The 24,159-nt window shown below is 37.0% G+C and overlaps 1 protein-coding gene across 2 annotated transcripts in view; it reads right to left on the bottom strand.

Annotated features, from left to right (window-relative positions):
• LOC115224747 (polyhomeotic-like protein 2) overlaps window positions 1-17,791 on the bottom strand; it is a 50,903-nt gene extending 33,112 nt beyond the window's left edge. For both annotated transcript variants that reach the window (XM_029795638.2, XM_029795639.2), the window contains exons 1-4: window positions 17,501-17,791; window positions 14,405-14,608; window positions 9,701-9,834; window positions 955-1,150 (exon numbers count right to left, since the gene is read on the bottom strand). In XM_029795638.2, the coding sequence (XP_029651498.1) occupies window positions 955-1,150; window positions 9,701-9,834; window positions 14,405-14,585 (511 nt within the window). In that variant the 5' untranslated portion in view covers window positions 14,586-14,608; window positions 17,501-17,791. The remainder of the gene's footprint in view (window positions 1-954; window positions 1,151-9,700; window positions 9,835-14,404; window positions 14,609-17,500) is intronic.
• Window positions 17,792-24,159: the final 6,368 nt, after the last annotated feature.

Raw genomic sequence — 24,159 nt, 5'->3', positions numbered from 1 at the left:
ATGTTTAGGTTTGAAACATAATATAAAGGTACAGGCATGGCTGGTTTCACTGTGTGGCACCTTGGATCACTTTTTATAGTCTCATGTCAACCAAAGCCTTTTCAGTGGATTTGGTAGATGGAAACTGAACAGAAGCCCTATTTAACACGTTTTTAAAACATTTTACCACTCTTTTTCTTTCATTTTAAAAATTGCTGATATAAAACTCTTTATCATGGTGAATATACCTGACACTGAATTTTCCGATGGCAAATTTTCTTACAGTAAAAATATTTACGGTGAATTTTCTCGGCATGCAATCTCCTGTCTTTTAGATTGACAACTTCCTATTACATCGCACCAAGTGTTGATGGATCTCTTTCTGTTCCATTTTCTATCAACTCTGGTGTTTCCCAAAGTTCACTTTTGACCCTCTACTCTCTTTCTGCCATCAATGATTTCCACATTTTCCAATTGGAAAGATTAAATGAAACCATATTTTTCATACTTTTTTCAAATTGAAATGTTTAGGAATATTTACATCCATTTTTGTTTTGCTTTTTGTTTTTATATAACACATAAAAGATAGGTTTTGCAAATTTAGAACAGTTTGTATACTGATAGCTCAAGCAGGGTTTGAACTTTTGATCATGTACTTTAAACCAGATTGTACTTCACACACATTGGAAACTTCTAGAACTTTGAACCAATGTAAGAGCTTCTACACAGTTACTCATCCGACTAAAAGTAGCAGCCAAATCTCCCTATCATTTTAAACAGTTTACAGTGGATGAGGTAGTCTTAGATACACCATGTCTGAAGGAAAAAAAAGTCGTAGCAATAATAGCTTTGCTCAATGGTCTCCATAAGGAATGACCAGCAGCTGAAGACTAACATCGATCTAGAACAATGTTATCGGTGGAAAAGAAATCCATAAAATAAAATGTTTTAATCAAAGAGAATCTAAGTGCTTACCTATCTGTCCAACCAATAAGGATGGAACTGCTTGAGTGGAGAAAACAGGTTTACCACCAATGTGAGGAGTAGCTTGGCCCTGGCTACTTCCAGCCTGTGAGACAAGCCCTTTACTTCCATTGTTGCCTGCTTTTCCATTTGCACAGCTAGATGATACGGTTGATGATGCAGAAGACTGAACAGAGGCCACACAGGTCTGAAAAGAAAGAATAAAAAAATAAAATCATTAATAAACATATCAAATTAGGAAATAATGTTTCACAACCCACCCTTTAAAATAAACTTAACCCTTTTGTTACCATATTTCTGTTGAGATGCTCTGTGTTTCTTTCAACTAATTTAAAATATAACAAAGGATTTAGTAAAATATTTTAGTTATCAAGCTAGTGTTAGGAACATAAATTGTAACTAAGGTTTGGTGGAAGATTTTAATTCAGAACTTTTGAAAACAAGACATTTGTACCAGAGAGCCAGAGGCAGTTTCAGCCAGGTTGGTATGCACAGGACCAATAAAACAGAAATTCTTACACCCACCCACAAAATCTGCCACGATCTTTTCTTAGTAATTTCATGATATTGTAAAATATATAAATATAACTGTACACAACTAATTAATAAACAAAACAGGCAACTAAAGCTACTCAATGACAGCTGTTAACAAAACACAAGGCCAATATCTTTTTTTACTATTTTACATTCTTTCATCTTTTTCTTTTATGTTGCACAGGCCTAATCTAATAGAAGAAGATATTTTTTATAATACTTTTAATATTCTATATACTTCAGAAATAACATTTACACAATAGTGAATTTACAAATATTAGGGGAAAGAAAACGTGCAAAATAGTAGACAATGTCCCTACAATAATATCTGCTCAAAAATTTAACAATATCTTGCTGTTGTTATATATAACATCATCATGCAGCTCTAATTTAAACAGATACACATTCACAAACACAAAAGTGTAGTTTTTACATTGAATCCATTATTTACAGATAAATTTCCCATGCTTTATTTAGTAGTAATACTGATATACAAAAATAACACTTAAAAAAGCAAAAATAATCAACATTTATATTTGAAATAATATAAATGAAGACATCAAACAATATGACCTAATATACAGACTACAAATGAGACAACATAAATCTAGGAGACAAGAGCTGGGGAGGTCAAAAACACGTGCTTGACAAAGGTGATTAGCACTCAAAACCTCAGTCTGTCTGCCTATCATAGGAAGAGTTAAACTGAGACCAAAACGATCCAGTCAGTTCGAGGGGAATCATTTTACACAATCTTGCATAGTAGGATGACAAGAGCTGTCTTTTAGATAAACCCTAATCAAGGCATTTACTGAAGACAACCAACTATTAATGCTTTTTTAAACATACTACATATGTTCAGTGGTTTTCTTTCTTTTATTCCTTTAGTGGTTTTAGTTATAGGACTGCAGCCATGCTGGAGCTGTGCCTGATTGTTATCCTTTTGTTTCAGTCATTAGACTGCAACCATGCTGGGGTACCACTTTGAAAAAATTTTCAATTAAATGAATTGACCCAATATCTTCTTTTTTTTTCACTTTTACTGAACCGCTAAGTTACAGGGATGTAACATCAGTTGTCAAGTGGTGGCAGGACAAACATAAAGACACACACACACAATGGGCTTCTTTCAGTTTCCACCTACCAAATCCACTGACAAGGCTTTGGTTGGCCTGAGGCTATAGCAGAAGACACTTGTCTAAAGTGGCACACAGTGAGGCTGAACCCAGAACCATGTGGTTAGGAAACAAGCTTCTTACCACACAATTTATTTCCTTTCAATTTCATTGTCACCTTCTGTAGAAGTATTACTGTTGCTGCAGTAACGTCATTGAACACCAACACCATAAAATGACCAGTTCAGACTATTGAGATCAAAATGTCTCTTTAACATATTCATATCATTTTTAAGACAGACTTCACATTAGAATCTAAAGAAGAACTCAATAACATAAATGCACTGGCTGGTTTTTCTCAGCCATTTTATCAATAAGTAACAAAACAAATCAATAAAAATAATAGTTTCATTCATCAATAAAGCCAAGTCATATAAAATGCTGTTGCACATGCCAAACATGCAGAAGACATGCAAAATAGCTTCTATATTGCAAAATTTTAAAGTATTTCTATAAAGTTTTCCTCTACCAGATCCTCTCATAAGACTTCGGTCAGTCCAGGGCTACACACACACACCATGCTAGGGATATCGTTACGGGAGCATATTCAAAATGAGATAATTGAAGAATGGAGTGGAGTGATTGCAGAATACTGGAAGCACAAGTTTCTCTGGGTGAGACATATTGCAAGGCTCACAGAGAAGAGGTGGACTTGTGCAGTTGCTTAGTGATATCCAAGAAGTTGCAAAGGCTATGGTGGAAGGCCTCCACAATGAAGGGAAGATGATTTAGTTAAAAAAAATTGGGTCAACATGGAAAAGAATGGTGCAATCAAGACACAGAATTGGAAGCGCACTGTGAACGGTGGTGTACAATACGATCTAATGGTTTGTTTGATATTGTGGCAAACGTTTTATATATAGCAAATATAGACAAAATATTGTATAAATGTGTGTGTATGTGTGTATACATATTTTAACAGCGACTTTTGCATGATGGAATGGGCCAGACAGATTTTCTATGGCTGGATGCCCTTCCTGTTGCCAATCCTGACTGTTTTGTAAGGAAATATTTCTACATACCTGCGTGTTTTCATGGATGAGTGAAAACTGGGGACTCCACTTGTATGAGAGCAACTCACATTTATAGCTATTCCATGATATCAAGGCAAGGACACGGACACACACACACACACACATATATATACACCTATACAGTGGGCTTCTTCCAGTTTCCATTTACCCAATCCATTCATAAAGCTGTGGCTAGTCCTCTTGATAAAACTAGGTGTGCAGTGTAGAGGGAGTTGGCCAGATGCTGAGAGGGACAAGCAGAGCTGTTTTGCTACGGGAGAGATATTTGGCAACAGTACATAATATGGAAGTGGGTGGAAATAGCTGAAATGAAGATAAAGAAGGTGGTGATGAGGTGTGAGGGCAGACTGTCAAAATACAAGGAGAGAATCAGAAAGGGTGAGAGTAGAGTGAGAAATGATTAGAGATGGAGGAAGAGGTGAGTGCAGTGAATGATGAATTAGGATGAAGAGGGGGGGGCAGTCAATGGTAAATATCAGTAGGGGGGGGGGTCGAAGAATAGAGAAGTGGCTTAGTTAGAAAGAGGCGGTAATAAGTAGCAGTACAAGAAAGGTGGAGAACGGCGGTGTAAGTAAGCCTATAGACAAACCAGAAGTAGAGAGAGGATGTGTGCAGTGGGAGGTCTTTTGCAGGAACATATTCAGAAGAAAGGACAATAGGTGGACAAATTGACAGAGTGAACACAACATCGACAAAAAAGGAGGAGGGGAAGACCATGCAGAAGTTGGAGGGGAAGACTTTGTTAAATATTTTGGCACCAAAACATGGATGAGAAAAAATGAAACTGCAGTAGATAGAGAGAAGATGCTGAAGCTTTTGTCCAGGAGTGATGATATACCTTGCAGAAGACTAAAACATAACGTGTGTGTGTGTGTGTGTTTATACAGAGAGAGAGAGAGATGTGTATAACTGAACAAAGACCCAACAACTTGAATAAGTTAGCATGGGAGAAACTTAAAGGTAACTGTGAACATTATTATAAACTCTGTGTGTGTGTGTGTGTGTGTGTGTAGTTTGGTTGTATTTACTTGTGTGTTCCTTGTAGTATTTACTCCTTCAGAATAGATAACTCCCAAAACAGATATATTTTAATGTGAAATCAGGGTCATAATTTCATGCTGGCAGGGGTTGAATTGCTTAACCGAATCTGTTGGGTCAGTGGACCATGTAGTGCTCAGGTGTCTCAACTTTGGCTTCATTTCAATGACTGGATGCCCTTCCCAACATCAACCATTTTATAAAAAGTACCAGGTGCATTTCTTTTAGTGGCACAAGTACCCGTGAGGTTATCTTGTAATTTGCTCAAAGGTGAAGAAGCCTCCACCACTGAAAGAGAGAACAATTATTCAATAAAGCAAAATAGCTAGGGGCGATATATTTGATTAAACCCTGATGGCATCAGCCCAGCATGGTTACAGTCCAATAACTGACAGCAGTAAAAGAAAGAAAAAAAAAGTACCCAGTCCAGCACTTTACTGTGTCATCACCTTTTATGTAAACTGATAACACAAATTCTAAGAAGAGAACATCATTTTTACTGAAGTAGCTGCTGCATTCCAAGCTGAAAGCCAACCAAGATCAATTTTATCTTTCATTCCTTCAAATGTTAAGTCCACAACAAAAAAGCCAGGGATTCACAATTAAAAACAAACAGAGAAGAGCAAAATTAGAGCAAATCAAATCTACAAATCTACGAGCAAAGACATGAAAACTGATTTAAGAAAAAGGAAAGAAATTTTTAGAGTCCTGAAAGTTGTAGTAGAAGTTTGGTATTCATTACAATCTTCTGGGCAGCTATGGAGGGTTCTAGAACTATTGCAGATCATATTTGTTCAATTTCATTATTAGGATTGTTGTCATAATTAAAAAAAAACAAAAAAACTTTTCAAACTATTAATATATTATATAGCTTACTGTTCTGGATAAGGAGGTGCAGTCTAAGTGTGTAGAAAGCTTTCGTTTCTTTTGTTCCTTTTCAAGAATTGATTTTTTGAAACATTTTCCATATTTTGACAATTTCGTCTGCAGATTAAACATTTTGTAAATCTGTACTTATGAAGCACAACCAGCCCAATAACTTTAGGAACAATGAAGTAAGATTTCTAAATTATTCCTCAGTTGTCATTTCTTTTTTCATGTCCTTTGTATTGTGGATCTGTTGGATAACTCACTTTCACTGCAGTTAGGTATATCCAATTAGTTGAGCTCACATAGTAATTAGCACCAACATTCCTTACGTGTGTGTTTGTATGTATTCCATATTACAGCAGCTTTTAATATATTGGTATCCTGCCTCTGATATTAGTGACATAGCCAGACAACTTCAAATAATGCAGGCCACACACCATCAATATTTTGTCTTTCATCATTTTAAATTGGTAAAAGCAGATACCAATAGGGCTGATTCAGTCAACTGTACTATTATATTCTTGTTTCAATCAACTGTACAGTCTACTCATTACGAGATATTTGGCTTTTCTAAATATGATCTAAAGATACTAAAGAAAACAAATTACTGAAGAGTGACTTATTTACAGATTTCTGTAGCTATTCAAGTTTCCTTTTCACTCAAACTACCAATGTTTCTATATCAAATAGAAGTAAATATCTCCCTGTAAGAACAGGGTCCAAGGACTGACATATTTGTTTACACACACAAAAGGTATGAAATGTTATTCTACGAAGGAACGGAAAACAATTGCAAGAGATTTAGGAAACAGGTAAAGTCATTTGAATTTTTCTCAATCCCTGAAGAATATGAACATTTTTTAGTTTTTAAATCAATAAAATGTGGGTTTAAAAAATTCTTTTGACAGATTACTGGCAATCCCAAAGAATGTGCAAAAATCATTGCTGGATGCTATGCCGGCATCTTTACTATCGAAGACCAAAATGTTCCATCTTCATCACCACTGATATCGGAATCTATATCTACTATGCAATTTACACCAGCAATGCTACAACGCCACCTTAAGAATAAACGCAACTATGCCTCTCCTGGTCTCGATGGTGTTACATACCTACTTCTCAAACGCGGTGGGTACTTTCTTCTAAGCCAACTTTCTCTATTCTTCCAATTCTGTCTCGACAATGGTGTTACTCCAGAGCAGTGGAAAACTGCCAGTGTTATCCCTCTGTTCAAAAAAGGTGACCGCACATCGCCTGTCAACTATCGCCCCGTTAGTCTTACTAGCTGTATCGCCAAACTGATGGAATCCTGTATCAGGGAAACCCTCTGGAACTTCTGGAAGTCTCACAGCCTCATCCAGCCGTCACAATTTGGATTTATTCCTAACTCCAGCTGCTGTAATCAACTCATCAAGTTTCTTGAGGACATTACCCAAATCACTGATCACGGATCCTGGGTGGATGTTGTTTACCTGGACTTTGCTAAGGCTTTTAACTCTGTGCCACACAAAAGACTTATGGTGAAACTCTCTGCGTTGGGCGTAAGAGACAAACTCATAACTGGTTGAAGTCCTTTATTTTCAGCCGAAAAGAGGTTGTCACAGTTCTAGGACAGCACTCTTCGCCCTATGAGATGACATCTGGTGTACCACAGGGATCTGTTCTTGTCCCCTTTTATTTGTTGCATATGTTAATGACAAAGATGCCAACTTAAAGAATGCTACAGTGCTGAAATATGCAGATGACATCAAGCTGTACCTCGAAATAAAGAGGTCAGATCCTGTACACTATAGATCTCTATTGCAAGCAGACCTGGACACAATGCAGCAGTGGATCATGGACTGGCAACTCAAGCTGGCTGTGGACAAATGTACCACCATGCATTTTGGGAGAAACCCAGTGTCCACCTACTCCCTCCACAACGCTAATCTCAAAAAGTCTTCGTGTGAACATGACCTGGGTGTTATTGTCGACAGTGATTTGAGTTGGAAAAAACACATCGCTAAAATTGTCAAGAAGGCTGAGAGTGTCTTGGCATCTCTCATCAAGTCCTTTGTGAGCCGCTCTCCTACTATCTATCTGCAGCTTTATATAGCTATGGTAAGACCTCACCTGGAATTTGCATCACTGGTCTGGAACCCCTATCATGCCCAGGATATCAATCATCTGGAAGCCGTTCAGTGACGTGCAACCAAAAGAATACCCTCCATCAGGCATTTGCCATATTCTGAATGCCTTACTTCCCTGGGCATGGACACATTGAAACTCCGACGTCTGGCAGTTGAATTGGCAGACACCCATAAAATTATCAACCATCTTACTAACAATAACTCTGAGCACCTTTTCAAACTCCACCTGTCTAACACCCGTGAACATATTTACAAAGTCAGAAAACAGCACAGCTCCCATGACTTTCGGAAACTTTTTTTCACGCTGAGAGTTGCTGAAGCATGGAACAAACTGCTGGCATCAGTTGTTAGTTGTTGGAGCACTGTATCCTTCAAAACTTCCATGCTTCCTGAGATTCGCCAACACTACACCTGATTTCCTCCCCTCCATACACACACAAGCATGTATCTGACTCATACACTGTTCGCTTTCCAGACATTTGTACATTACTGCATATACTTTATACGCACTTTCTGGCAAGTTGTGGTGCACCTGAGCACTGTATACAATAATTTCATTATTATTATAAATAAACTCACATTAACAAAAAGAATTAATAAATTTTTTTTTTATTTAATTTTGTCAACATAAAGGAATATTTAGTTTTGAATTGACAGAAAGACAGGAAAACACAAAAAAATTGTGTTCATGTTTTCTTAAAGCCATTATCAATATAAATAAAGTATAATCTCTATGAAATAAAAAATGGCTCATAAATACAATTCTATTCAAAAAGAATATCATTTAAGATACAATCAAAATATATTATTTTTTAGCATTGATGCAAAATGAAAGCCACTTCATATATTTAAGCAATCTTACTCTAAATCTTTCGTAAACTTTGTGCATTGTCATCAATTAATCAAAATAGTCATTGATTGATCAAAATTCTGATAGTTTCTAGTCCTAAAGAGGAATCATAGTGTTTGCGTTGAAGCTTTTGCCATGATTGATCATCAGATTGTGAAGTCTATCATTTGTAGCAAGTTTGGAGGTTCTAGGAATGAGTAGACAGGATGAATACAAGAGTGTTTCCTTGGCATAAGAAGAAGTGGTAAGAGCTTCACTCTAACAAAATCCCCCTCCTCTCATCACCCAGTCATAAATTAGGATGATGATATCACACTTGTTCTCAACACTGTCCCAGTAGCAACCAATCTTCTATAGAAAAAGTGCCAGATGATGTTTGTCATCATGTCAATCTCTCAGACACTGAACATATCTTCAACAATCAAAATAGCTTGAAATAACACAAAAATATACCCTCCTCTAAAATCTGTAAACTCCTTCATATACTCCGGGAAAGAACATTACCTGCACAGGATGTAAAAAGTTGTGTCAGAAAAGCCTCAGCTACTCCTGATGGCTCTAGTGCCACACATCCATCTATTTGCTAGGGATGCATGAATGTAATTAGAGTCCAGGTATGGACTTTGTTATGAAGTCACAATAGGGACAATGATGATTTTGATTCTGCCTGGGACTGAGCAAATGTGTCTGTTGATTGCATGATATTATTCTTTTATTGTTCTGTTTTTTCACCTCAAATTGCTTTGGTGCATTGTGACACATTTGACACCACTCAGATCAATTTAGACAATAACTTTCCCAAGATGCTAAATTAAGCTGAAAGGATTTTAACTATTTCAACTTATCCGTATATATAAGGATAGATCTTCCTTTAGTGCAAAATCCTTCCACTTGTTGGCCATACCATAATAATAATGGTCTTTTTTTTTTTACTTCATTTATAGTTTGTAAAAGAAATTGAAAATAATAGAATATTTATGACAACACAATTTAATAATCAAACATTTCATAAACATGAAAAAATATTTTATAAAAAAAAAGCATTTTATAGAGATTTGTTAGTTTCAGCAGTTATCGAAGAAGAACAAAAACCAAAAAAATACTCACTACTCCAGCTGTGGGGCTAGGAGAAAGAACACTAGGACTCTTCGGGCTAGCAGAGGGTGGTCTGCCTTGCATTGCAGCTATGTTGAGTTGTTGATTCATTGCTCCGGCTTGCATCGCCGCTGCGAGATAAACACCTGATCACAAATATTTGGAGCTAATATTCTATCTCTATTAACAAGAGAGCAGTTCAAACTGCCAACATAAAACAGTACTCAATGGCATTTTTGTTGTTCTTTTTTTTATAACATGTACAAAGAAAATATAAAACAAAAATAAAAACAAAACTTGTCCCCCAGATAAAGGGAATTATTATTTCAAAGATATTGTTTTGTCATTTTGATATTAAAACTAAGTTATAAGAGAAAAATATTTTATTCGACATTAGCTCCCTTTTCCTAGAATGCAAGAGTATGTCCTCCGTCATTTCGGAACCGTACTGAAGTTACATCACGTTCTATCCTGGATCTGCTTCATGAAACCAGAGCTAAGCGCTAAGATTATTTGGATAGAAGTATTAATATTCAATAGGTTAATTTTGAGCCATAGTGGAGCTAAGATAGCACAATAACTATTTATGCTACATCTACCACATTATTGAGAATCTCCAATTCCTGACCCACTCTTATACTGTCTCTTCCCTTTACTTATACTACAACTGGAAAGGGACTTTATTTTTCACAGGTTTCTGTCTCAACCCACATCTATTTAAACTTAATATATCAAACTCATACTAATTATTTACTACCCAAATTGTTTTTCTTCTCAAAATCTTGTTCCATACATAAACTAATATGCAATCCTTCATTTTGAAGATTCCCACCTGACAGATGGAACTCAACTTTTCAGAACCAACACTGACTGTAGCAATCTAAACCACAACTCAAATTTCTCAATGTCTCTCACATCAAAGGCTCCCAGTGCCCTTTCTTTCTAGATACAATCAATAAAGAATGAAAAAAATTTAGAAAGTCTCACACACACATGTATATGGGAAGGCACATAGCTTAGTGGTTAGGGTGTTACACTCGTGATTGCTAGATCATGAGCTTGACTCCAGGACCAGGTGGTACATTGCGTTCTTGAGCAAAACACTTCGTTTCACGTTGCTTCAGTCCAGTCAGCTGTAAATGGGTAACTCTGTGATGAAGTAGCTTTTTGAACAGGGAGAATGGTGGCCTGCAAGCTGGCATTATTTGAAGGCTAAAACAATGCAAAGCGCATTGTGTTCAGCGAAGTATAACAACATCTGGTAGTCTGGTCGATATCATGAGATATATATATATATGTATAATTTGGACCTAAGAATATTCCATTCTGTGTTCTTCATTACAACCTACCATAGGGTATTAACTTATACTTTTTTTATATTAGAGTCTTAAAGTAAAGGAAATGGACAGGGAAAGAGTCAAAACATTTTCTGCAGCACTCACAGTAATGTAGTTCCAGTAGAGGACCAATATTACACTGTGAATACCATCCCTTGCTAAAGAATTTCACTGGTTACCTCAGGCAACACAACATTTGTGATTAATTAAGCAAAAGCAAGGAAATTCATAGCAAAACTTTTCCACATTCCTGCCATTCTCTGTGACATATTGAAATGAACTTATTTTTTAAAAATTACTCAAAACCATGTCCCTCCTCTACATGCTACATTATTTAGAAAAGAAAAGAAAATTAAGACAGTTGAGAGACATAACAAGCTATGAAATAAAAACTGCATTGTTTTATAGCTAATGTATATATTGTTATAGATGGGGATGGTCATATTTTTTGCCTGTTAACCACGAGCATTATAATTGTGAGTGTGGCTGATGAGCTAAAAATATGATCGTCTCCAAATATAACAAAATCTGTTTCAACAAATGATTTCACATCAGGAACCTTGCAAAACAAATACATAAACATTTATGCGTATAATGTCATTTTAAATGTTGAAACCAGATCACTTTTTGTTAGCAGTTCCTATGAGAAAAGCATGAACACCATATAAATAATCTAAGGGCATATGAATAATTAATTAAAAGAAATAAACCTCTCATTTTATAAAAATCATGCATGAAATCAAAATTTAATTAAATAATCAACAAAGATTCATAGCACAGAGCTTTTACAATAATATTCCCAGATCTAGATTGGAGAAAATTTCACACACACACACACACACACACATAGTTCATATCTACAAAGGGATGCTGAAAAGTACCTGGCTTTGGGTAAAAGAGAATACAGGAGGATCAGTTAATTATGGTTTTACTCAACATATTCCCCTCTCAGATTCACACACTTATTGCAGTGGTCCTTCAGTTTTTCTAAGCCCTGTAAAATAACTAGGTAGGTTGGGCCTCTAACCAGGCCTTTCATGATACCTTTAAAGCCAGGAACTTTTCAGTAACCCCCTCATACACATATATTTCATACATACATCTATACATATCTATCTATCCACATATATATATTTATATGTATATATATATCTGTTGTCTGCGAACCTTGTAAAAATGTTCAACCCAGCAGAACTTGTGTTTCCACTATTCTCTGATCCTATTGTTCACTCTGCTCTCTTCTTGAATCATCTCATTTCATAAAAGGCTCTCAAAATGGATCTTTCCATGGCCCTTTGCATCATAGCTAATTGATGTTCGATCCTGTTTATAGAGGATGGACCTGTACAGCTGCTGAGTGGTAGCTATCCAAGAGATTGGAAAGCACCACTTGGAAGGCCTCCACGACAATGGGAAGAAAATTTAGTTAAATGACTTGGGTCAAGATGGGAAAGAGTAGCACAATCAAGACAGAACTGGAAGCGCTCTGTGACCACTGGTGCAAAATAACATCTGATAGTCGGGGTGAATACTATAATACTGTTATATATATCTATCTATCTATATCTATATATATATATGAGTGTGTGTGTGTGTGCATACACACACACACACTTATACATACATATATAGGTGTAGGCATGGCTGTGTGGTTAAGAAGTGTACTTCCAAATCATGTGATTAGTTGTTCAGTCCTCACTGTATAAAAATTGTCAGAGTGAAAAGCAGATTGTATGATGCTTGAGTTCAAACAGCAATGCTATATAGTGGTGAAATGTGGACTGTGAATGCATTGGACATGCACAGGCTTGAAAGAATTGAAGCAAAGAGGCTCTGCTGGATATGCAATGTCATTGTGTAGGTACAAAAAATTGTAAATGTGTTGAGAGAACAATTGGGCATAAGAAGCATCAGATATGAGAGGTGTAACAGAGAGAAAATTGCACTGCTATGGATGAAGAGAAAATTGCAAAGGTATGGATGAAGTACCCGTTATTTGAACTGAAATGAGGTGGGAGGTGAGTTGTCCGTAAGACATACGGTCCTGGAATGCAAAGAATATGTGAAGACTGGAGACAAATGGAGCTGATATGCTCTGTTGGATGTGCAATGTCAGTGTGCTTGCATGACAAAGTGTAAATGTGTAGACAGAAAAATTAGGTAACAACAAACAAGATGAGGACACACATCTGTCCAATGTAAATAATGTATGGATAGAAGTTGTATGCTTTTAGTGCATGCAGTGCCTCAACATCTTCTCTTGCCTTCTTGGGCCTTCCTCTTCCACAAGTTCCCACCGCTTTAAGTGAGTGACACTTCTTTCACAGCTCTCCTCATCCATATGCATCACATAACCATACCAGTGCAATCTTCTCGGTTGCACATTACACCTGAAGCCTCTTGCACCTAATTTTTCTCTCTACATATTTACACTTTGTCATGCAAAGCATATCAGCTCAATTCCTCTCCAGTCTTCACATATTCTTTGCATTCCAGGACCATATCACACTAGTACATAGCACTGCTATTCATGCACAAGCATCATACGATCTGCCTTTCACTTTGACAAAGAGAATTTTTGTAGCCAATAGAGGTAATAGCCCTCTGCATGTTCTCCATCCTATTCTCCTTCAAGTAACTATACCTTCAGAATGGCCTCCTTAAATACTAATTAGATTATTAGGCAACAGAAATTATTTACTACCTCTATGGAGCCTTCTGCACATTTGAGAATATATATATATATATATACACATACAGACACACACACAGTGTGTATGTGCAAGAGAGATAAGGTGGGACATAGTTATTAAAGTGTAAGATAGTTTTGTGCTATTTGTTGTGAGACTTTCTGAGTCTCAGTCAAGATCAACTTTGTCTTACAATGTTTGGGAATCAATAAATAAAATATCAGCCCAGTTCTGGTAGTTTTCTCTCACCCTTTAGCTGCTGTTACAACATTATGAATGTTCTGCTGGGTGAAGTGCAGGAGGGCTAAGAAGGTGTCTGTGCCAAATGATGACTACAGAGGAACTAAAATAATTAGCAAAAGCTTAGTGCATGCTGTCATGTCATCTTTATGACAACAGCCATAGTTTTGTATGATAGACAGATGTGGGGGGGTAGATAGTTAGATAAAGAGAGAGAGAGAGAGAGAGGTGCGATTGATTTTTGACAAATGTGATCACAACCAAACAAGGAACTAATAGAAAATGAATTTCTTCTTGTTGTATTGGACAACAGAATTGAGAATGAGTTTTGTTTCATGCCCAGGGCCAAGAGTAAATTTAATGACAAGTAAATCTTTACCGGATTCATCAAACTTTAACTAGAAATACTAAATATCAAAGTCTACAATTTTTGAAGAAAGACAATTCACCTTGTACGGCAGCATTTTGTAGCATCAGTTGCTGTTGGTTGTAAGGGAAACTTGGCATGTAAGGCGGACTGTGAACAGGCTGGTGGATTACTTGAACTTGTGGTATGGAGGTTCGGACATTTGTAGTAGCTCCGCTCACTGCTACACCTCCACTCTCAGAGCCAGGACGTGTTTCAGACATCTTTAGAGTTCCTTCAACTCAGGCTAGAAAAGTATTTAAAAAATAAAATGTATAACAAATAATGAGTTATATTTTACAGAATTCATAGGAAAGATTTACAAGTAACTGAGTCATTCAAAATACAAAAATGGTACCAGTTTATTAGTCCTGATGGAACTTTCAGTCAAATGCCTCTTCATCACACATATAAAACATTATTAAAAGTTGAGAAGACAGAGAGATTTATGCAAAGTGAGATAAACACTTTGAAGTTTGTAGGAAGTATTCCAAACTATGTAAGGTACAGAATATTTTCTATGTCCTTTAAACAGCTCCAAAACACTGCCACCATCAAAAGAAAAAAGAATTAGAAGAGTCGGAGATAAAGTGAAACAAGAAATCAGATTAAGGCAGAAGAGACAAATGCTGATAATACTTGGAATTTATCAAAAGCATCTAAGAAGAAAAGGGGTCAATACAATGTTATTACATGGTCTACCTTGGAAAGATCCCAGTCATACAATAATAGTTAAAAATGGTGCAATCTATGTTTGACAGAGAGATATCACATGATAAACCACTCGGACTTATAAGGAAAAGAAAGGCAGAGCTAATGTTGTCAGGCAGATAGAGAAAGAAATGTTTTGGAGTGGCACAAATGTGACACACTGCCATATTTTCTTCTTCAACAGTTTCATGGATCATTGAGTTTAGATAATATATATATTAACACTTAACTTTCCATAGGACACAATACCTCATGGGACTGCATCAATCAGGCATTCCTGAAATGCATGATACCCTACAAATTGTTGTACTTTGTTTACATTCACTTTGAATGAAGGAAGGAACCTTCTAATGTAAAGGAGAAAATCTCTTCCTTTGTCATTCCTTTCTAATGGAATCATTATTGGACTGAGCTTTACAGACCAAATATTTTCAACGGGAGGTTAACAGTTAATATCATCATCATCATCATTTAATGTCCACATTCCATGGTGGCATGGGTTGTACAGTTTGACAGGATTCAATGTGTCCAAGGACTGCATCATGTTCCAGTGTCTGCTTTGAATGGTTTCAAAAGTTGGATGTCCTTCTGAAAACCAACCACTTTACAGTGAGTACTGGGGTGCTTTATTCGTGCCACCAACATTAGTGAGGTTGCAATGCAGAACTTGAGACTACAAAACCTATGCAGAGGGAGTATTTATGCAAGCAGATGAGGAGATAAGACATGAAAGAAGGGAAGGGAGGAGGGACAAGCAGGTTTCTGTAGAGAAGTTACACTTTTAGAAGAAAGAACATTCGACACTATACATAAAAAAAAGCATGGAGTTACAACATGTGTTGTTTGCTAATGATTCCCTGCCCATAGATTATCCACTAGCTGTGCATTTTGGAAGAGAAATGCAAAGGAAAATCACTGACTTGAAAAACAGGAGACGGTTAGTGACAAGAAGGGCATCTGGCTGTAAAACAACACCCCATTAGTGTAGCTGTCTGACTCTTACAAACAAGGAAAATGTGCATAAAATGAAGAAATGAAATGAAAAATGAAAAAAAAAACTACTATATACTGGGTGTTTGGGCTAAATCTGACATGCAGAAAAGAGTAGGTAGGGATACAAAAAGGATGTAGTGGAATCACAGACAGGATAAGAGCATGCAACCAAAGAGCTGATATTGGAGCCAGTGAAATCTTGTCAAACCATCCAACCCATGCCAGCATGGAAAAGAGGACATTAAATGATGATACATGCAAATACGCGTATATGCATATGTGCATACATATCTGTATGCACACACACACACATATATATATATATATATACATACATACACGCGCACACGTTTTACGTCCGCTTTACATACTGACAAGGGTTGGGAAGAGTATTCATGGGTCCAAGTCAGTACTTTCGATGAGTCTCTGCTTCCACAGACTGAAGCATGTATTTGTGATTTTGGCAGAGTTTCTTTTTTTTTTTAATGGCTCGATGCCCTTCCTATCAGCAACCACTTCATCATACAATGCACTTTTGATACATTTCTCATGGCTGCAACCCTTTTCAGGTTGCTATATCCTCGGCAAAAGACTACAGAGTCCTCTCCGCTTGTTGACGAAACACTTTATTTTCCGTGTCAGCACTAAAGAGATTGACAAGAGACGGCAGAAAGAAAGGACTAAAGCAACGTCCACAACCCTACTTCAATTCTGCTCGTTCACCAAACACTCTAGAGAACATGTCGGTGGATAACCTTTCGCCAAAGGATGGGTTGCCTTGCACACTAAGTGCAGAGGGTATTCAGTACTGTGAGAAGTATACTTTCGCTCAGGTAATAAGGAAAGCGATGATAGGAAAACAAAAAGGCCAGTGTGAAAGGAGTAAAGGTTTGATGTTAGAGAGTTATTGGGGCAAAGACTGAAAGAGGAATGATATATATACATATATATACACACACACACACATATATATATATATATATATATATATATATATATATATATATATATATATATATATATTATATTATATATATATATATCATATAGAAAGGGGAAAGATGTGTATATACGTGTGTATTCAAAGAAACACGAAATGTTCCGTTGTTGTTCATGTGTCACAATAAAAACCACATCCATCCAAATATTTACTCAAATATAAGAATTAAACAGTGATTATAAACGGAATATCAAGATGTTGGTGTGTTTGCCAACAACATCAGTTAATTGTGCCGCAAATGAGGTGAAAATCATTAGAATAGTAATAATAATGTGTAAATAGATTTGTAACGGGAGAGGAAGTCGTTGTTGGACTGTTTCAGGCTTTTCGAAGGATATTCTTGGCTGAATAGGAAGGAAATTTCGGTAACAGAATGGTCAACGATTAACAGATTTGAGTGAGTGAAAGAAAATAAATGGGAAAAATCATAATTACCGACACATTTAGACGAGAAGGGGAAAACTGGTTAAATTTGTAATTTCATGAGTTGTTTTGTGTTGAGTGATGAAAGGAGTTTGCTCGGCGATGAATTAATCAAATCCTTAATCCATTCATTCATTAATTAATCTCCAATATGGGTTGGTCACCAAATAAACACCACAATAACAACAACAACAACAACAGAAGAAGAAGAGGAGGAGGAAGAGGGAGAAGAGGAAAAACGGCGAAAAAACAGTTTTTCCTGATTATTTGTTGTTGTTTTGTTGTTGTTGCCTGTAATGGCGGTAGGAGGAGGAGGAGGAGGAGCAGTGATGGTGGTGGTGGTGGTGGGTATAGAATTATTGACCAATGAAATCTACGAATCATCATAAATGCTGAATACTGAGAAAGATAATATAAAAAAAAAACGGAAGACGAAATGTTGTGGCGGTGATTTGGTTGGAATAGTAGAATGTAGGAATAATAGATTGTAGGAATGGTAGAGTGTAGGAATAATAGATTGTAGGAATAATAGATTGTAGGGGTTTAGTATTAGCATTTTTTATCGGTTAGTTTTGTTGTGAGAGTATATTAGAGTGTATTATGTTAGTAATATAATTGTGAGGGTTATCATAGATTATATTAATGTTTGTATTATTGTAAGTGTATATTATAATATATTCTACTAACATTAATATTGTTGTAATGTTATATTATAACAATTATATCAACGTTATTATTGTAAAGTTATAACTCTTTTTTATGTTAGTATTATTGTTGTGAAGTTAGATTGTATGAACGTTAGCGTTTTTATTGTATCCCTAGCCATTGGTTAGTCCATGCTGGCATATGATGGATGATTTGACAGGATCTGACGAAGCTTGGCTATGAGTGAGCAGAAGCTTACAGTATCGGGGGGGGGGGTGCCTTGCAGCAGTTGTTCCCTCTGTATTCTAAATTCAAATCCCACAGACACCAACTCACATCATTTTAAGGTTGATAAGATAAAGTAACTGTGATATAATGAGGTCATATGATTGACTAAATTTTCTCTCCAAAATTGTTGGCCTTGTGTCAACAATTATGAAGAAAGACACATTCGAGCGGAATTTGAAAGGGATTATCACCCTTATCATCATCATCATTTAACGTCCAGTTTCCATGTGGCTATGTGTTGAACAACTTAACAGGAGGTGGCAAGCCAAAGGCCTGCACCAGTTGGTCTGGTTTGGCATGGTTTCAACGGCTGGGGTGCCCCTCCTGACGCCAGCCATTTTAAAGAGTGTACTGCGTGCTTTCTATGTGCTGCTGGCACAGATGCTTTTTAATGTGACACTGACTCAGGTGCTTTGCTCATGGCACCAGCACCTGTGGGGTTGCCAAGTGGCTTGCAAGACAAGAACATCTCAGCTGAGAGAGGAACCGAGAGAAGTGGCTATGTGCCAGGCAAGAGGTTGGAATATGATAGTGGAGCAGGGATAGCTGTCTTATTACAGAGGAGACACTTGGTGACCCCAATAGAACGGGGAAGTGGGAGAGAGAGAAAGATAGAGTTAGTCAGAGTGAGAGAGAGGGCCTACCCACAGGTAACAGTGTACCTGTGGGTGGGGTGAATATAAGTAGCACCAAGGGGGATAGAGGAGATATTTTGAGATAGCAAGCAATGTTGAGAGGAAACTGGAGGGGCCTGTAGTGGGTGGTGGAGTTTTTAGGGAGATGGTTGTGAGTTTTGCCAGAGAACAGTTATGTGTGAGGGGAAGTGGGGCTATGAGCATGAAGGACATGCAGCCTGTATGTAGGGATGGCCATGATTTGGCTTAACTTGACATGTCTGCTCAAGCACAGCAAATCACCAGATGTTTCAGTCCCTTGTCCTCTATGAGGTTCAATATATGAAGATCCTTTCTCAACAGTTCATCCCACATCTTCCTGAGTTTACCTCCTACAGGTTCCCTCCACAATTAGAGACTGGCACTTGTTTATATAGCTGTCCTTATCCATGTGCATCACATGATCATGCCAGTGTAATCTTCTTTCTTGTACACTACATCTGATGCCTCTTGTGCCCGATTTTTCTCTTAAATCATTTACACTCCGTCATATGTGCACCAATGTGCATTACACATCCAGCAAAGCATGCTGGCTTCATTTCTTTCAAGCCTTTGCTTGTCCTCTGCAGTCAAAGCCCATGTTTCACTGCTATGTAGCATAGCTGTACATACACAAACATCATACAATTTGTCTTTCACTTTGAGGGAGAAGCCCTTTGTTACCAATAAAGTAGTAGCTCTCTGAACTTTGCCCAGCCCCTTTGTATTCTAGCAACTACGCTTTTAGAGCTTTCTCTTCCACTGCTACCTTGGTTGCCTAGGTAATGGAAGCTATTACTACTTTTTAGGAACACCACCACCACCACTACTGGACATTTGAGGGAGCCTATTTTTTTGCATATTCCTAATGTTTATTGCACCTGCACATCTGCTACACACAAAGACTGTTTTCTCTGTTGCCCTTCCTGTGATGCTGCTGCACCTCTTGTGGATATATAAGAGGTGTAGTGGGATTAATATTAAACAAATACTTTATAGCTTACCCCTTTTTTGGCTTAGATGGGGAAAACTTACAAACTCAGTTCTAACAGCAATATTCATAACTGGTGAGGGGAGGATTCCTGTATTCTATATTTACATAATTGAATGTGTCCTCACTTTTTGAAGATAGTTATGGTGTGAGATTTATAACTGGCCAGATGATTCCTCAATGGCCTGTAAACAAGGTGAAATAAATTTGTCAACAGCATGCATACGTTTTGTATCAAGCAAAATTTGTTTTAATGCAACTACTTTAATACCACTTAACCTTAAAAAAATAGATTATTCAATTCAGAAATTGACTACAAATATGAAAATTCTTGACAAAGTTTTCACATTGTCTTTAGGGGCTTACATAATGACCAGCTATGCTAAAGAATAGGGTCTGTGAGGGTAGAAATTCAAGAGACCATCTTGGACTACTTACAGAGATCAAAGCAGTAATTTTTGTCATCCTTTTCCCTCCAAAAGCTACCCCTTTTGTGAAAATGACAAGAATAGTTTTATTCTATTTCCTCTATAAGTGGACTTCTATCCAGCCTGGATCCTCACACCACTAACCTACCAGTGCTCAAATCACAAGTCTTATTCCTCTGTAAGACTCAAGTATTCTATCCTCTATGCACAATCTTTATGCAAATATTTAGAATGTACCTCTCTGAATCTTAGCAATGGAGACTTCGAGTTTTCACTCAAATTTTCTTTACTCTTTTCCCATCCATTCATTTGTTGATTCTTCTTAAAGTAGCAGCAACTGTGATATATCTATACCAGCAATCTTTGTTTCCCATCTGCATTGATAGGGCCTCAGTCTTATGATTTGTCTCAACCAATAGCGTCAGTGCAGTTGAGTGGTCCTTGTCTTTTATTAGGGTGCAGAAATCTGCAGAATATATAACCTGACATGGTCTGGTGTTTGGTACAATGGCAATGGCAAGCAAAGTCTAGTCTTCATTGAGCAACAGAAGTAGAGATAGGTTGAATGTGTTCATGAGTCTACCCTTTGCTTTTGTGATCTTATAAGAGGTTTTTTTAACCCTCATAAGAAGTTTGGCATATATATCATTAGGTAATCTTGAAGCTCCTTATTTTAATATGGTAGCATTGACATATGCAGGTTTCACAGATTTCATTAATTCCAAAGAAAAAGTTCTAATTTCAATGAGAGCAGGTAGTATTCTGCTTGGAAATCTTTAATTATCAAGATATATTAAGATTGGAGTACTTGACCCTATGTATTTAGAATCAAGTGCAGACAACATTTGTGCAACATACATTCCTATGTGCACAAACAGAAACTGCCTTCACCTGTCTAATACTTGCACACACACACACACACACTCATCCATTATACAAAAACATTTGGACTTACAATGTAGAGTTTAGTTGATTCTGTTACCAAATATAAATGGAACCTATTCAAGTTTGTAATGCATGTCTGTATATTATTTGTCCAGCACAAGATAACAAGCTACCATAAATGCCATGTAATTCTCTCACTATATTCTCTGTAGAAGAGTTTATATTCTGCAAGTGTTTCACAACTATCAGTAAACTGTACATTATAATGTGCTTCGTTTAAAAACAGGAATTGCTATCTCATTTTGAAGACTTGATACAGGTGTAATCGTTGGCCAATCTTAAGAATTACACCTGTATCATAGTTTGTCTGGTTACTGCACTTTGCTCTTACCCTGGCAAAGACAAGCCTAATATCAATCGTTTTAGATGTCTAATGAATTAATAATTATTACTATGTGGTTTATTTATTGAACATTCACAAATCAGATAAATCTCTTCCCCTCTAGCATTGATATAATGTGCGCTTATTTGATATAAATTAGAGTTTCTGGAGTGAAATAATCCTCCTGTGCCCAAATGCCTGAAGTGTCCTAACTCTTCAAATGCTTTTGAGGAAAGGAAACACTGGTGACGTGAGAAAAGCTTTGTACTTTTGAAATATTTACCTCTTGGAATGTTGTTGCTGATGATGATGCTGGTGATGATTCTTTCTGAGTCAAGGGTTTCTTAAGTTTGATTAAGGAAAAGTCTAGCCCTCCAAATTCACATGATAGCTTGCAAATACCATGTAAATTTAATAAATTCTGACAAATAATAAATTTTAGATTATATATATAGTCAAGAACTTACAAAAGTCAAACCATTCTACAGCTTAAATTATAATATTTGGGTTTGGCAAAACAATTCACTAGGGCTGCTTTATTTACTTGAAGTCTTTCCTTGCAATCCTGGCAGAATTTTCATCACAAAAAAGAAAAGAATTTTTCACACCCAACAAATTTGTGTAAAGGAAAATGTTATAAGTGTAAATATTTAATGCAGAGACTATAGTTGCAGGGAATTTTGATTTAAATATGCAATTTAGAGGGAAAAGTGCTTCTTTGGTTTGACTGACTAATGAAAGACATTTACCAGTTTATCTATTCTTGGTAATTCCAATAAATGCAATTTGTTTGATCAGATGCTTTGTAGGATTATGGACTATCATTGGTTGGATTTCATATTCAACCAATGACTCTACACAGACACAGAGATACGTCCTTTTACTGCTCAATAGAGGGACTTGGAATATACCAACAACTGGTGAATGCAGCAATGCACTGCAACTGCACTTGGTCCCCACACCTGGCTTGATATTATACCACTTGTTTTATATGATATCACCTGCTCATTTTTCTTTCCACTTAAAGCCCTAAAAAGAAGTGCGCAGTTATGAACAGGTATATGTAAGTTGCTTGAATATTTTAGGTTTGTTTAAGAGATTTTGTTCTATTCAAAACCAAAAAATTAACCTTATTTCATGTCTCAGTTTGGTTACTCTTCTTCAGTAGATCCTTCATTGCTGCAATATTTTCTGACCAAGGTCTTTCTTGTTCCTCAAATGTCAAGATTTTTCCCCCATGGAAAATATGCATCTGAGTATCTCTTTTTGGAACTTTCCAATTTTTATTTGCAAGTTATAGGTTCATAGTATTACTAGGATTTATTTTTGTGATGTTAACAGAGCAGTTGCTATATCTCTGTGCTTGATATCATCATCATCATCATCATCATCGTTTAACGTCCGCTTTCCATGCTAGCATGGGTTGGACGGTTCAACTGGGGTCTGGGGAGCCCGAAGGCTGCACCAGGCCAGTCAGATCTGGCAGTGTTTCTACAGCTGGATGCCCTTCCTAACGCCAACCACTACGAGAGTATAGTGGGTGATTTTATGTGCCACCGACACAGGTGCCAGACGAGGCTGGCGAACAGCCACGCTCGGATGGTGTTTTTTATGTGCCACCGACACAGGTGCCAGACGATAATTTACATCTTTAATTAGCCCAGTTCTTTCTTGCCCATATATGCTAAAAGAAAACTACTTTCTCATTATAATCTTTCGGGAGTTAATCCTCATCTGTATGCCTGACATTACTAAGCCCTTTTCAACATCACCATTAACTTCAGATGTTCCATCCCCACGGACTTTGAATTCTTATGACAATTTTGTTACTTGTCTGACACTATATTGTCGTCATCATCATCATCATTGTTTAACATCCATTTTCCATGCTGGCATGGGTTGGATGGTTTGACTGAGGTCTGGCAAGCCAGCGGCTGCACCCGGCTCCAATCTGATCTGGCAATGTTTCTACAGCTGGATGCCTGGTGGTGAGCTGGCAGAATTGTTAGCATGCTGGGCGAAATGCTTAGCGGCATCTTCTCTGTCTTCACATTCTGAGTTCAAATTCCACCAAGGTCAACTTTGCCTTTCATCCATTCGGGATTGATAAATTAAGTACCAGTTATGTACTGGGGTGATCTAAACGACTTCCCCTCTCCAAAAGTTTTGGGCCTTGTGCCTAGAGTAGAAAAGATTATTATCATTCAGGTGGTGAGCTGGCAGAACCATTAGCATGCCAGGTGAATTGCTGAACAGTATTTCGTCTGTCGCTACGTTCTGAGTTGACTTTTCCTTTCATCCTTTCAGGGTCAGTAAAATAAGTACCAGTTGAAGACCGGAGTTGATGTAATTGACTCATCCCCTCCACCAAAACTGTGGCCCTTGTGGCAAAATTTGAA

The sequence above is a fragment of the Octopus sinensis genome, linkage group LG26, assembly GCF_006345805.1.
Source record: "Octopus sinensis linkage group LG26, ASM634580v1, whole genome shotgun sequence".
Taxonomy (NCBI): Eukaryota; Metazoa; Mollusca; class Cephalopoda; order Octopoda; family Octopodidae; genus Octopus; species Octopus sinensis.
This window is presented reverse-complemented; position numbering and strand designations above follow the sequence as displayed.